The sequence below is a fragment of the Cannabis sativa genome, chromosome 5 (assembly GCF_029168945.1).
Source record: "Cannabis sativa cultivar Pink pepper isolate KNU-18-1 chromosome 5, ASM2916894v1, whole genome shotgun sequence".
Taxonomy (NCBI): Eukaryota; Viridiplantae; Streptophyta; class Magnoliopsida; order Rosales; family Cannabaceae; genus Cannabis; species Cannabis sativa.
The window spans coordinates 71,327,580-71,341,918 of record NC_083605.1 but is presented as its reverse complement, the minus strand read 5'-3'; the positions used below and the strand labels follow the sequence as shown (position 1 = coordinate 71,341,918).

The following is a 14,339-nucleotide window of genomic DNA, read 5'->3' as shown; positions in this document are numbered from 1 at the left end:
ATTTTTGTAAAAAAATGGCAAAAGTTAGTATACCATGTAAATTTCCCAAAAACATAGGGGAAAATTACACTCTATTCTTTTTTTATATTGTCCTTTTTATTTTTACCCTTTTTTTTTAAAGTTTATCATTTTTACCTCTTTTTTTAAACATTGTACTAATTTTGCCCCTGTCACTTCACAATACTCTCCATGTGACTCTCTTATGTCAGGGTATTTTGGGTACAATACACATAAAAAGAAGTATGTTTCAATTAAATATAAAATTAGAGGTCAATTTGTTTAATTGATTTATAAAAGTAGTACTTTTCAACTTACCCCAAAACATAGGACTAATACTTAAAAAAAATAGAGAGGATTATAAATTGAAAACTATCCCTTTTTTTATTAGGAAAATTTACATGGTATACTAACTTTTGTCAATTTTTTACAAAAATACTGCCAGGCGGTATTTTTTACTTTTTTACTGTGTTTTTTTATAAGTTTCATACTGCAGTATAGTGTGTTAAGTTTCACTGATGTTCTACTGGTGTTTTACTGTTGTTTTGAGTTATATTGCTTTGTGTTTTACTGGTGTTTTATAAAAACACAGTATTTTTGAAAAAATGTAATATTTTTGTAAAAATTAACCCAAATTTTAGTATTTTTGTAAGTTTCCAATATAACCTCACGTAAACTTATCAAATTTAGAGTTCCTAATAAATTGGATATGACCTGTAAAAATTAAAATAAGAAATAAAAAATAAGTACAGAATATAATTTCCTCATTCCCTTGAGCCATTCGGCCAATTTTGATCGTTGGTAACGCTCAAGTAACTTTTCTATTAAAAGTGCTTATAACATTTTTTTTGATGAATGCTTATAACATTTTTGCAAGATCAAAGAGATTCAAGAAGAGGCAATGATAATGAGGATTTTAGCAAAAACTTTGGCAACTCAAGATACCACCAAAAGTCAAAAATTTGCTTTGGCAATAACAATCTCATTCTGAAGGGCAGGCAACAAAAACAAAATCAAGTAAAAAAATTAAAAGGGCAGGAGGCACTACATAAGCAAAAGCGCTCTATGAAAGGGAAGACACCAAGAAGAAGCTGGCCTAAAAGGGCAAGCTATTTAAGCTAAGCTAATATTGAAAATTAGATAGATTCTTGACTTGACTGTAAATATGCAATGATAAAATATCAATTTTTCCACAACACAACCAAATTCTATATTATGATGACAAATAGGAAAAGGGTTTTCAAGCTTCACTGGATTCCCAAATGCATCATCTTGCTTGTTGCAAATGCAACTTCAATTTCAAGTCCTCTTCAGTAAACTCTTTGACAAAAATGAAGGTTGAAACTTCAGCATTATGGCTTGTGAAGCTTGAATCCGAACACCCTGGGAACATAATTCTGGGATGCCTTTTGTTGCTTTAAGTGCCCGTATGTCATCAGGAACAAATGAGGAAATGTTGTTCCGAAATAAGCTCCATCGATGTCTAGATTCGGTTAAAGAAGCTTCAAAAATTAATACCAGAGTCCAGCCATATCAATACTAAGTCAAAACTAATATATCGCTGCAATTACGATAAAAAGTAAAATATGCAGCAGTTGGGATAATCAGACCCGAATGCACAAACTTCAAATAAAATTTACGAAGGACTAGGGTGAAAGCAGAGCAAGTATTGACATAAGAACAAACATAATTCTGCATGGGCTCGCTAGAGTAATTAATCATTCTAGAGTACTTAGAAACAGAGCTAATATCTTTCTCTCGCAACATTTCTGGAGCGGTTCAATAACATACGTAGCAGCAAAGTATTTGAATATGTTCAGAAACTGAGAAACAGACAGACTTGAAACCAAATTTTAGGCCATCAAAAGCCATCATGGTATACAATACATTGTCTATATCCTAATGAAAGCCTGAACATTTACCAAGTATATATTGTAAGAATATTGAAATTGCAAACCAATCCATTAAGAAAGATAATTGTGATGATTTAGAATATCACAAAAGACTTGAGATGAGATGGCATGGATGTTAGCAAGTTGCTACATACTGCGACGCAAAAGCATATAAGTGTTATGAAAAGATAAGGATACTGCCTTGATACTTCGAGCGAGGGTAGTAGACATCTTCACATTTAGGGCAGTATATTTTAACTGTGGTTGCTCGTGGAACGTCTGATTGGCCAACTGGGAGGCAGGGTTGTCCACAACAGTAAACTCTGGGACACCTCCCAAAATCATAGTTTTTGTACTTGTCTAACTGAATAAGTTTACAACAATGTCATTCTACCCGCTCCACCAAAAAAAAGGGAAGACACAAGAACCTTTAATTACAGAATAAAGAATTAAACCTTACCATAGCAGCCATGCCTTTGCTGGTCAAAATGTATCGAGCGTGAATTAGACCATAAAGCATCTCTGCTGCTGACTCGACTAATTCATTTTGTTCCTCGGTAAACATGTCGCCTGCACATTTTGGTATGAGTATTCAACTGAGTGACCTAATGTGCTGTTATTTTAGATAGCTTTTGCTTTTATTTCCAGACAGTAGAATAAGAGGCAAAAGTCTACTTTTAATGCAAGGACAGTATATGTCTATTTCAAATGAGTTTTTCATTTTAATTAATTTCTTATTGTAAATAATTTGGAGAATTTTTTTAAAAAAAGATATTATTGTAAGAATATATTTGTTTTGAAATTCATTTTGATAACAAATATATCATTCCATAAGCTTCCTTTTCTTTTATTTCTTAATCCTTAACAATAAAATTCAGGTGAAAAAATATATTATAATTAGAGGTGTGAATACCATAAAATGAAACAAATAAGGAAGAAAATGAATATTTTAAATGAATAGAAGTAGAAAATAAGAAATCTTTCGCCAGAGAAAATATTAAGATTTCATTAGAACTTAAAAACAGCCTGACTTCCTTGAAAAACTAGTACAGGATCCATGCTTCTCTCGAAAAAGCTTTCAACTAGAGTGAGTACGGGAAGTGGGAACATTTTCAAACACTGTTTACGTAATATTGTACAGAAGAGAATAATAACGAACATTCCAACATATGACTTGAAACCTTAAAAAAGGTGTCACAAGTAACTCCCAAGAAGATAGCATAAATATTCCAAGAGATAATATTAGAAAAATTCTATGCACAATTAACACAAGGATATGAAATGAAGTAACAAACATACAAACTTACCATGAGAAGACTCGACATCCAAGATCAAATCAAGAGCATAATCATAATAAGGAACTTGGCTGCTTAAGCCACAGAGGTTAAAATCATCTTGAATGTAGTCATCATCAACTTCACAAAAAAACTCATTTCCTCGAAGGTTGCAAAACCATGAAATCCAAGAAGTGTCTTCCACATCAGAACCACTGACATCAGATTCTTCACTGTCTGTTTCAGATTCCTCAACTGTTGGTGTCATAAATTAAGTTTATGAGTAGGCAAACAGATAGCACTAAGAAGAAATTTATACACTAAATAAAGTACAACCATTCTATTTTGCAAAGACAACAAAGTAAAATCAAGCAGGTAAAATCCAGCTGTTATATTCATATGTATATTTTTTTTACATTCGCACTTTAACTTCGAAACAGAAATCAATAAAGTGATAGATAAAAAGAACTCCGCAATTTCACTAGGTCATTCGTTATGCAACAAAAGATGAACAAGTGAAAATTGAAATTATAAACTGAAACCCCACTATTTTCCTTCAAGAGGAAATGATATTTTGATTTAAAATGAGCACATATTAGTTGCTTCAAGTCAACACAATTTAACATCCTATAGTACTATCTTATCCCTTGATTGTTTTTGGGACCATGTTCATTTGTTTAGAGATACACAGGCAAAAAATTTCACCACCTGTAAATCAAATCATAGTTATGAATTATGTGATTAGAAAAGATAGTGCAGACAGAAATTACATGCTTATAGCATTCCAAATATTTATATAACTATCCAACCATTTAAGGACACTTTAATGCTCTTGCATAAAAATGCATTAACTATATCTTTTACAAAATTCTAGTGTACTTCACAGACACCCATTGATCAGATGAACTAGTGTACCTGACTCACTCTGAAAATTCGTTAAGCCCAGGTTTAATTTTCTCAGGCATAAGGATTTAAACACGAGAATACTATGACTAAGCATATATATTCGTTTAAGGAAAATCATCAATGAACGAAAAAGTATATTTTATAACACAATCGGTCAAACCCCAGAAGCTTAATCATAAATATACAATTTAATGAGGCTTTGAAAGTCAATTATTTTAGGACAAAGGGTCTCCAATAAAAGGAAATAATATCTTCTGACTACTCCAAGAAATGTATTTACTTTTTTCCTTCACTTCACTTTTCATATGCAAGTTCGGAACTTTAAAACAGAAAACAGATCTTTCCGTTACACATTCTCAACATACCATTAAAAAGAATTAAAACTTCAATTATGAGAATGAAAGAGGAGAAATGAAACAGATTCAAAGGACCCACGAATCAAATATTTAATGAAATCCTCTAATATCAAAACAAAAATCACAGATTCGCTTCATACAATAACTTAACATTTTGCATTTCTACGACCCTTTTGTAATCTCAAAAAGATTATCAATAACAATAAAGAAATGAATGAGTTAGGTATAAAGAAAAGGATGGAAGAGGAGACGAACCATCGGAGCAATTAGTTTTAGAGAGAGAAGCAGAGCGAGAGTCCCTCTGATCAGATGGAGTAACAGTCTTCCCCATAAGTATAGACTGTACCCTCTCGTTCATTCCCACAGCCCTAGAAGACGTAGACGGCGACGATCTCTCCAACTGCTTATCCAAGACTTCGTTGATTCGCTGCTTCCGATCAACCGAGTTCACCTCCGACTTAAACCCTCGCTCTCTGTACATTTTCCCCCCTTTTTAACCAAAACCACCAACACCACCACAACCAACCACCGTAACCTCTTCTTCTTCTTCTTCTTCCCCTAAAAGACTCAACCTTTATGAAAAATACTGTAAATATGAAACCCTAACAGAGGGTTTTGATGTACAGAGAGCTATATAACTAAGTTTAACTCATTCTCTCTTTCTCTAAAAAATCGATTTTTTTTTTTTTGGCTTAGCCTAAAAAAAAAAACAAAACTAAACAGAAGAAGGAAGACATTTCATTTTAAGTTTCTCCAATTGACTTGCCTGTAGTCGATCGTATTTTTCTGCAGTGAGCTTGTGCTGACGTGGCAACTTCTTATTGGTTGGACAGGAGACAGAGGTTCTTGGCTGGCACGTGATCACACACCTTTCGGTACTTCCACAATAATAATATTTTTCTTTTTTTACAATTAAATATTTTAACTTATTAACACCTAAAATTCGTGTCTTTTTTGTTAAGGATAAAATTAATGCCTTATTTTCCTAAGTTTTTTTTTTTTTAATTATTATTATTATTTCATTTTATTTGTGTATATAGGAAAAAAGTAAATTAAAAAAAAAAATCTTATGAGAGTTTATGATGTAGGCGAAAAGAAATCCAAAGAGAATTTATGAGAGTGAAATTTTGAAAGTACAATAATGAATTAAAATTAAAGGAAAGAGGGTGGGACCACACCACGATAATAGTGCTTCACTACATTCTCTTCTGAAAGTGGGGTCCATCCACGTCACCATATGATGACACGTGGCAAGCAAGCATGTGTGTTGATTGATCTATTATATTTTTTTAATATTTAATATTTGTTAGTTTTATACTTGGGCAGTGGGATTGTCGTCGTATGAGTAGACTTGTAGTTGAAATTGTAGATTTGAAAGTTATCTTTTCAATTTGAAGTTTTAAGTTTTTGCCAATTTTGATTTTTGGGGCTAAATTTACTTGAACGTGATGCTACGAAGGATAGATATAGATAAATTTTTAGTATTTTTTTAATCAATACTTAGTATTAGAATACGAAAAAAAAAATGTTATAACATAACATTTTTTATATTATTATTATCATAAAGTAAAAAAATTTGTTTATTTAATATATATTAAATAATAATATAATATTATTTTAATAATTTTTAGAGATATTTTAGATTATTTTAGAACAAAAAATCCTAAAAATAATGTGAAAAAAAGATAAAATAAAATAATATATTTTAAGTGATATAAAAATTTTTTACCATTAAAGATATTCTAATATACAAAATTCTTAATAAATGATATAGAAAAGCCATAATAATTCTAAATAATTTATCGTACAAAAAATAAATTAATAAATTAAAATATTATGAATTTTGGTGTAAGATATTGTAAATTATTTGAAAAAAAATTTAAATTCATAAACTTAATATTGTAACTATAATAAATATTGTCATAAAAAATATATTTCTACATGTAAAATTAACAATAACCCTCTTAAAAAATATATATAAATCATATTCAAACTAATTATATATTTTATATCTATGAAATAATCATGACTTCATTAAAAAAAACAAGAATAAAGATAATTTCTAACCTAATTATAGTTAAAAGAATTTAACAAGGTTTTCATTGACCCTTTTTTTTATTGAATTATTTCCATATAGTACATATAAAAAGAAACACTTTAAACGATTATGGAAGTTCCTGCATTAAAAATTCTAACAACAACACGTTTTTCAGTACATTAATGAAAGGAAATAGTATCAGAACAGAACAACTTGCAATGAAAAGTACCAAACACAACCACAAAAAAGCAACAATAATCACAGACAAATGCAATTAGAATTTGTGTGAGAATGTTAAAACGTGCACACAAAAAGTAGATATAAATAAATAATTTAAACTCTCTTAAAAAATGCGATGAGGTAATTTAAAGAAAACAATCTCAATAAAGGCCCATCATCAACTAAATTTTATTTCAGATTTGAGAATTGAGATTATTTACAAAAGAAAAAAGAAAAAACAAGATTGAAACTGTGAGACCACTTCAGTGCAACTTGTTATAATTACAATTAAAGAAAAAAATGAGAAAAGAAATGAAATAAAGCCATTAACAGGCAAACAAAACTCCATGAAAAGTCACCTACATGTTTTATAAGCAAATCATATACCACAAATAGATCATCACACTTATCATCCCAAATTCTTCTTATTCGGGGTGAAGATTTTTCACAGATTATAGAAAGCATAATCGGTTCGAAATCAGAAAAAGAAGAAATAGATTAGTGTAGTTCATATTGATCAACTTGTTCACAGCAGGAAAACTAAAACAAAGTGCTGGATGATGGCATGTACAGAGAGGCTAACTAAGTGTAACTACAGTCATAAACTAAGGCGAAAACATAGAGGAGTAAGAGTTAATAGTACATGTATGAAAAGGGTAGCTTTGGTGCATTTTAAACTTCAGCAAAGTACTTCTCCTCGGCATCATGATTGGCTTCCCTCTGCCAATGATCATCCAACGTTTCATCGTTGTCTATCTTTGTGTAGTCTAAGTACTCGTGATCTTCCCCTAAGAGAAACTTTTGCTGCATGATGAAAGTAAATTGCTCCATCTGATCTTGCATCTCAGCAGGCAATAAAGAGGGCCGCTCACTATGCCCTACTGTGGTGGTTTGAGCACCGTTTGTTGATTTGTGATTATCCACAGGAATCTGCCAGTGATTGTCAAATTTTGATATGTTAGACCTGGCTCTAAGGAGGGAATATCTATATCATAACATAAAATTGAAAAATAAAAAGCATTTAAAGAGAATCATGCATAGTTAGAGATCTGATAAATCACACAAGCAGCAAAAATAAGTTCATAAAGTACCGCAGATAAACGAATGCCACAACCCACAAACTTAATATAGCTACTGAATTATGTCCATCTACTTTTGTACAGAAAAATCAAGATCTAGCTATAGCAATGTTCCTGGCTGTATAGGAACAAATGAATGCCATTTTTTAAGACTACTGAAACCTTCCTTCAAGTTAATTGAAACAGTTATGTCAGCTACTGATTGGGTTTGCAAGATTGGATTCTAGAAGGCATTAGGGACTCCATAAAGAATAGAGAATAGTTAAGCGAGTCTTGGAGAGTTTGTTCTAGGTAAAATCTATGTTCTGCATTTGAGAAAAGAAGTCTAATTTTCATAGTGAAATATCTTCTCCTGGTCTTGCTGGTGCATGTAGACGTTATAGTAAAATCATGTGTGTTCGGTTTCCATGATTTTCTGTTCTTGTACAGGGTCACTACTTTGTTCTGGTTCTTAGATTCTATTTGGTAAATAAGAACACTTGAATTTAAACGAACAGACTAGATTCCCATACATTCAAAGAGCATGGGATTCTCATCCCCATGTACCTATAAAGTCTTGACACTGATAAGTAGAGATATTCAACACAAGTTTAGTGTATTAATAAAGAAATGTACCTCTGCAGAATCTGCACCTCTTTTCTCTTTCGCCTCCTCTTCGTCTTCCTCTTCCTCTTCCTCCTCCTCCTCCTCCTCCTCCTCTTCCTCTTCCTCTTCTTCTTCTTCTTCTTCTTCCTCCTGTAGATTTCTTTCAACACCAACCCAATCTCTCTCAGCCACACCCAATCTCTGCTGCTCCCCTCTAATCTTTGCAACCAAAATCGCTTCCTCCGCCCTTCTTAACAAAGTTTCTGACCACCTCTCCCCGGGTCGTGCCATGCTCCTACCACTTAGATCCTGAAACTTACCCAAATACTCATGATGCAAGTAAGGTTCTCTCTCCCTCATTGAATCCTCAGAAAAGTAGTGCCCATCACAAATCAGTTTATCCAGATAAGCACGCCTTCTGTTCTTCACTGTAACAGATTTCGACCTCAACTCATCTGATGTTGGATTCATTACGCTCCTAAGATGATTTAAGTGCCAATTGATCTCATAATTGTTTTTCAAAGCATCAAATTGTCGAAGCTCTTCATGTGTTAGTTTTGGTCCATAGCGTTCTAATTAAATCAAGCCAAAGCAGAAACAAAACAAACACTAAGTTTCGTAACAAAAAGAAATCGTATTTTCAAGTTTTCGCTCTAATTTAGAATTCAGTCTCAATTTTCTGATCATCAAATCAGAACGAAAAAGGGTTTATTTATGGTTATAAAATTTACCTAAGAAAACGGGGACGTCGCGAGAGAGAAGGTCGAGGAGGATGAGCTTTCGCTGAGAAGGATTAATGGCGGTGGGTTGAATAGCACGAGGGAAGTAAAGGTCGTCCATTGCTGATAGTCTGTCCGCTATGCTTTCCATGGCGCTTACAATTCATTCCCCGCTACTCTCCTCAAACTAACAAATCTATGGTTTCTTTCTATAGTGAATAAATATATTAGAATGGAAGACCTGCACTGCACCGACCTATGCTTTTACCAATCATTCACCCTCCACCTCCATTGTTACTTGCTCGCTTATTCTCCATTCTTATTTGCTCATTAAAATTTGTTTATATATTTTTAAATTTTTTTTTTTTTTTTAATCGTGGGGCAATTTTTTTTTTTAGAATATTGTATTTCTTTTAGGTGGTGTTTGATTGGAGGTAATAGTCAAATTTTAGGTGTAAATGCAATTGTAAAACTCAGCTCAATCAATGCTGAGATTCAGGTTTTCTATTTATAGAGAGAAAGGCTCAAAGGAGCCGTTACATACAAAGAGCACATGCTCAATTACAGCTGGAAAATCCTAACAGAATCAATGAATATTCCCTTAACAATGATACACTAATCATTACAAAATAACAACCTTTATACTCTCATGATTTTCCTATAGCAGCTGATTGACACATGGCAGATTGAATGGACCACAAGATATTACAGAGCAATTGCTGCAGTATCCTTCATTTCTTCACATCCCCTCTCAAACGCAGGGGTGATTCAGCCATCCCAAGTTTGTCAATTAAGAAATAAAATCTTGAGCTAGACAAGCCTTTTGTTAGACAATCTGCTACTTGATCCGATGATGGTATATACCTGACCTCCAGCTGCTTATTTAATACTCTGTCTCTGATGAAATGAACGTCCACTTCTATATGTTTGGTACGAGCGTGGAATACAGGGTTTGTGGCTAGTGCATTCGCTCCCATGTTGTCACACCAAGTTACTGCTGTGGGAATTGGAAAATTAAGCTCCTTCAAGAGTGATTCTATCCATGTAATCTCTGCTGCCACTTGCGCTAAGGCTCTGTATTCAGACTCGGTACTTGATCTAGCAACAACAACTTGCTTCTTCGATGACCAAGGCACCAAGGTGTTGCCGAAGTATACACAGTAACCTGCTATAGAACGTCTGTCATCGGGGCAACATGCCCAGTCCGCATCAGAGTACCCACTAATGGTTAATCTGTCATCACAGCTGATGTGTAATCCTTTGGTAATAGTGCCTTTTAGATACCTTAAGACCCTTTTTGCACCACTCCAATGAGTTGTTGTTGGAGCCTTTAGGAATTGCCTAAGCTTGTTAACGGCATATGAAATGTCAGGTCGTGTATGGCATAGGTATTGGAGTCCTCCAATAATGCTTCTGTATGTCGTGGGATTTATTAAAAATTCTCCATCAGTCAAGGACATGGGTTTCCCTGCAGTTGCTGGTGTGGGACATGGTTTCAGATTTTCAAAACCTGTTCTTTTGAGTAGATCTTCGATGTATTTGCTTTGTGTTAGGTACAATCCCGTGTGATCCCTATACACTTCTATACCAAGAAAGTAGTGTAATGGACCAAGATCTTTTAGAGTGAATTTCTTGTTTAATTCAGCAATGAAACTTTGTACTTTGCTGCTGTCATTCCCAGTTATTATGATATCGTCTACATAAATCAACACCAAAATGATAACCGTACCTTGTTGATAGAAGAACAAGGATGAATCTGACTTGGAGTTCTTGAAATTCCAGCTGATTAGAGTACTTTTAACCTTGTCAAACCAGGCCCTCGGGGCTTGCTTAAGTCCATACAAAGATTTGTTTAATTTGCAAACAAAATTCTCCTTGCCTTTCTCCTCAAAACCTTGTGGATGTACCATGTATACATCCTCTTCCAGTGTTGCATTCAAGAAAGCATTGTTTATGTCCAATTGTCAAATATCCCAACCCCGAGATACGGCAATAGTTAGAACGATTCTAACAGTCGTGGCTTTGATCAATGGGCTGTATGTCTCACCAAAGTCGATCCCAGGCCTTTGATGGAATCCTTTAGCAACTAGGCGTGCTTTGAGTCGTTGAACTGTCCCATCAGGATTGTACTTGATTCGAAGCACCCACTTATTGCCTATTAAGTTTTGATTTGAAGCAGCAGGGACAAGAACCCATGTGTTGTTGCGTGTGAGAGCATGGTATTCTGTGTTCATTGCCTTGTTCCAGCCGGGGTGTGCAAGAGCTTCTTCAATAGTGGCTGGTTCAGAGAAAATAGATGCCCACTTGGCTTGTCCCATAAAGACCTTGGGTTTAAAAATACCAGCTTTGGCACGAGTTATCATTGGATGCCCACTGGTTCGAGGAATTTCAATAATAGGAGGATCAGTTACAGGGTTACCCGTGTGTGCATCAATAGAAGTAGCAGACCCTATTGAAGAAGAGCTATGAGAAGAAGAGCTAGAAGAGCTATGAGTTCCCCTCTCACTGCCTGGAGCTGAAATAGGTGCTGAAGCAACAGGTGAGTGTACCGGGGTGACAGGTTCATAAGAACTTACCTGAGAGTGTGTTGGTGAGGATGGTTGTTCTTCATGAGTGCTTAAAGATGGTATATCAGCAACAGCAACATGGCCAATAGGTAGAGAGACAGAAGGGTAAACAGACCATGATGAGCTATTGATGATAACTGGTTTTTCAGCTTGATAATTATTCAAGAAACCAGATTCAAAGGGAAATTCTAGTTCATTGAAGACCACATTTCTTGATATGTAAATTTTTCCAGTTGGTGTGAGACATCTATAACCCTTATGAGACTCACTATATCCTAAATTAACACACTTGAGAGAGTGAAATTGAAATTTATGGACTTGGTAAGGCCTTAGACAAGGAAAGCAAGCGACACCAAAAACTTTTAAAAAGGCATAATCGGGTTTCTTTGTGTACAAAGCTTCAAAAGGTGACTTATTATTTAAAATTGGTGTAGGAAGTCTATTTATGAGATAGACAGCAGTTTGAAAAGCTTCCCACCAATATTTTAGAGGCATGTGAGCTTGAGCTAGGAGAGTGAGACCCATTTCAACTATGTGTCTATGCTTTCTCTCAGCTCTACCATTTTGAGCTGAGGTGTGAGGACAAGAATGGTGAAAATCAATCCCATGTGTAATAACTGTTTCTTTGAAGGCTTGATATTCACCTCCCCAATCAGTTCTAAGGCTTTTAATTTTTCTGTCAAATTGTGTTTCAGCAAAGGTTTTAAATTGGATGAAAGCATCATTGGCTTCAGCTTTTGTTTTTAATGGATAAATCCATGTAAACCTAGTGCAATCATCAATAAAATGTATGTAAAACCTATAACCATTATTAGCCATGATTGGTGAGGCCCCCCATAAGTCACTATGAATTAAGTCAAGAACGTGATTAGCTTTGCTGGTGGAGTTTTTAAATGGTAAAGAATGAGATTTTCCAAACTGACAAGCATCACAAAAATGATTAATTTCATTCTTTGATAGTTTAATTTGACATGAATTTAAGACTTGACTCAATACTTTAAGTGATGGATGGCCTAATCTCCTATGCCAAACATCACATTTAGAGACATTGGACTGACTACTACTGGATTTAGACTTGACAGCAACACCAGAAAACATACTGGTTTTTATTGACTCGATTTTCTTGGAGCTTCTAGGATCGGGTTTGGAGTATGGTGCTTGAAGTTGATAGAGGCCATCCTTAAGCATCCCTTGAAGAAGAACCTTCCTTGTTGCTTTGTCCTTCACAACACAACAATCAGAATAAAATTCAATAAGAACATTATTGTCATGAGTCAACTTGGAAATACTTAGTAAATTTTTGGCAATTTCAGGCACTAATAACATTTCTTTTAGCACCAGATTTTGACCAGTAACAGTATGTAAAACTCCATTTCCAAGATGAGAAATTAACAATTTATTACCATTTCCAACTGTGACCTTTTCGTTACCACCATATTCTTGCTTTTGTGTCATTGAAGAGGAGTCAAAAGTGATATGGTTGTTGGCCCCACTGTCAGCAAACCAAGCATCACTCTCCAAAGTTTCTGGTGCAGCAACATAGGCAGATGGAGTGTGTTTGTTCTGAGTGCCACCACCACCACCATTCGGGTCTGTTCCCATGTAGTTTTCATCAAATCTATTGTAACAAATGGCAGCTGAGTGGCCATATTTGCCACATACCTGACATGTTGGTTTAGATCCAGTTGACCTACCACCAAATCTGCCTCTTCCACGACTCCCTCTGTTTCCTCCTCCTCTGTTGGGATTTCTTCCTCCTGGATGTTGGGGATAGTGATTGGAACCTCTCCCATGTCCTCCAGTTTGAGGTGTTTGAGCTAGATTAGCTTATGGATCTGTGAGGCTGCTGTTACTTTTTGGTGTTGATGTTGGATCGAGCATGGAGTCTCTCAATCTTGCTGTCAAAACTCAGCAGCAATTTCTGGAGCTCCTGCCATGTAGTTTTTGGTCTAGCCTCTATCTGCAGCACAATAGAGAGATAACTGAAATCTAAACCAGACAGAACATTAGTAACCAGTTGTGACTCGGAATAGGGTTCTCCTGCAAGAGAGAGAAGGTCAGACCAATTTTTCTTTTGTCTGAGATATTCAGTCATAGGAGTATTTCCTTTTTGAGTGACTTGAATCAATGTTCTAGTCTCATCCATCTTAGATTTTGAGTGAGCACCATAAAGTTGTTCAAGTGCTTGCCATAAGCTGGCAGCAGTAGCAACTCCCATGACTTCCAAGGCTATGGTTTCTGTCATGGAGCTGTACAACCACCCCATGAGGAGCTGGTCATTGATGACCCAGTTTTCATAATCTGGATTTGTAGATCTGGTGACTTCGGATGAGTTTTCTGCAATGATAAACTCTGGAGGACAGATAGTGGTTCCATTTAATCCATCAAGCCGATGGCCTCTAACAATGGTTGAAACCATTGTTTTCCACAGACCATAGTTGTTTCTGTCGAGTTTGAGGGAGAAGGGTTGATTTAGTGTACTGAAGTGGTGAGATATGGGTTGGTGAAGGCGGTATTGCGGAGCTTCTTTGCGATAAGAAATCTTGCGCGACGACAGGGATAAGATTTGCTGGTGCAGTAGTGTTTCCTCCATCTGCGGCTGGATCTTGTGGAGATGATTGGTTGTCAGTCGACATTTGTGGGGCAGTAATGGCTCTGATACCAAGTCAAATTTTAGGTGTAAATGCAATTGTAAAACTCAGCTCAA

At 35.0% G+C, this 14,339-nt stretch overlaps 2 protein-coding genes across 3 annotated transcripts; both read right to left on the bottom strand.

The window, feature by feature from the left end:
• Window positions 1-1,084: 1,084 nt before the first annotated feature.
• On the bottom strand, window positions 1,085-5,210 carry LOC115715879 (casein kinase II subunit beta-2-like). Its single transcript, XM_030644552.2, has 5 exons — window positions 4,681-5,210; window positions 3,197-3,418; window positions 2,350-2,459; window positions 2,088-2,253; window positions 1,085-1,480 (listed from the first exon to the last, which is right to left on the bottom strand). The coding sequence occupies exons 1-5, from the start codon at window positions 4,904-4,906 to the stop codon at window positions 1,350-1,352; spliced, it is 855 nt and encodes a 284-aa protein (XP_030500412.2). The 5' UTR covers window positions 4,907-5,210; the 3' UTR covers window positions 1,085-1,349.
• Window positions 5,211-7,160: 1,950 nt separating this feature from the next.
• Window positions 7,161-9,392, bottom strand: LOC115715818 (uncharacterized). Of its 2 annotated transcripts, XM_061115931.1 has the most exons (4): window positions 9,078-9,392; window positions 8,473-8,918; window positions 8,377-8,439; window positions 7,161-7,612 (listed from the first exon to the last, which is right to left on the bottom strand). In XM_061115931.1, exons 1-4 carry the CDS (start codon window positions 9,214-9,216, stop codon window positions 7,355-7,357), a joined length of 906 nt encoding a protein of 301 aa, XP_060971914.1. In that variant the 5' UTR covers window positions 9,217-9,392; the 3' UTR covers window positions 7,161-7,354. The 2 variants fall into 2 exon arrangements, with proteins under 2 accessions (XP_060971914.1, XP_030500349.2); XM_030644489.2 differs by having other exon boundaries at window positions 8,377-8,918.
• Window positions 9,393-14,339: the final 4,947 nt, after the last annotated feature.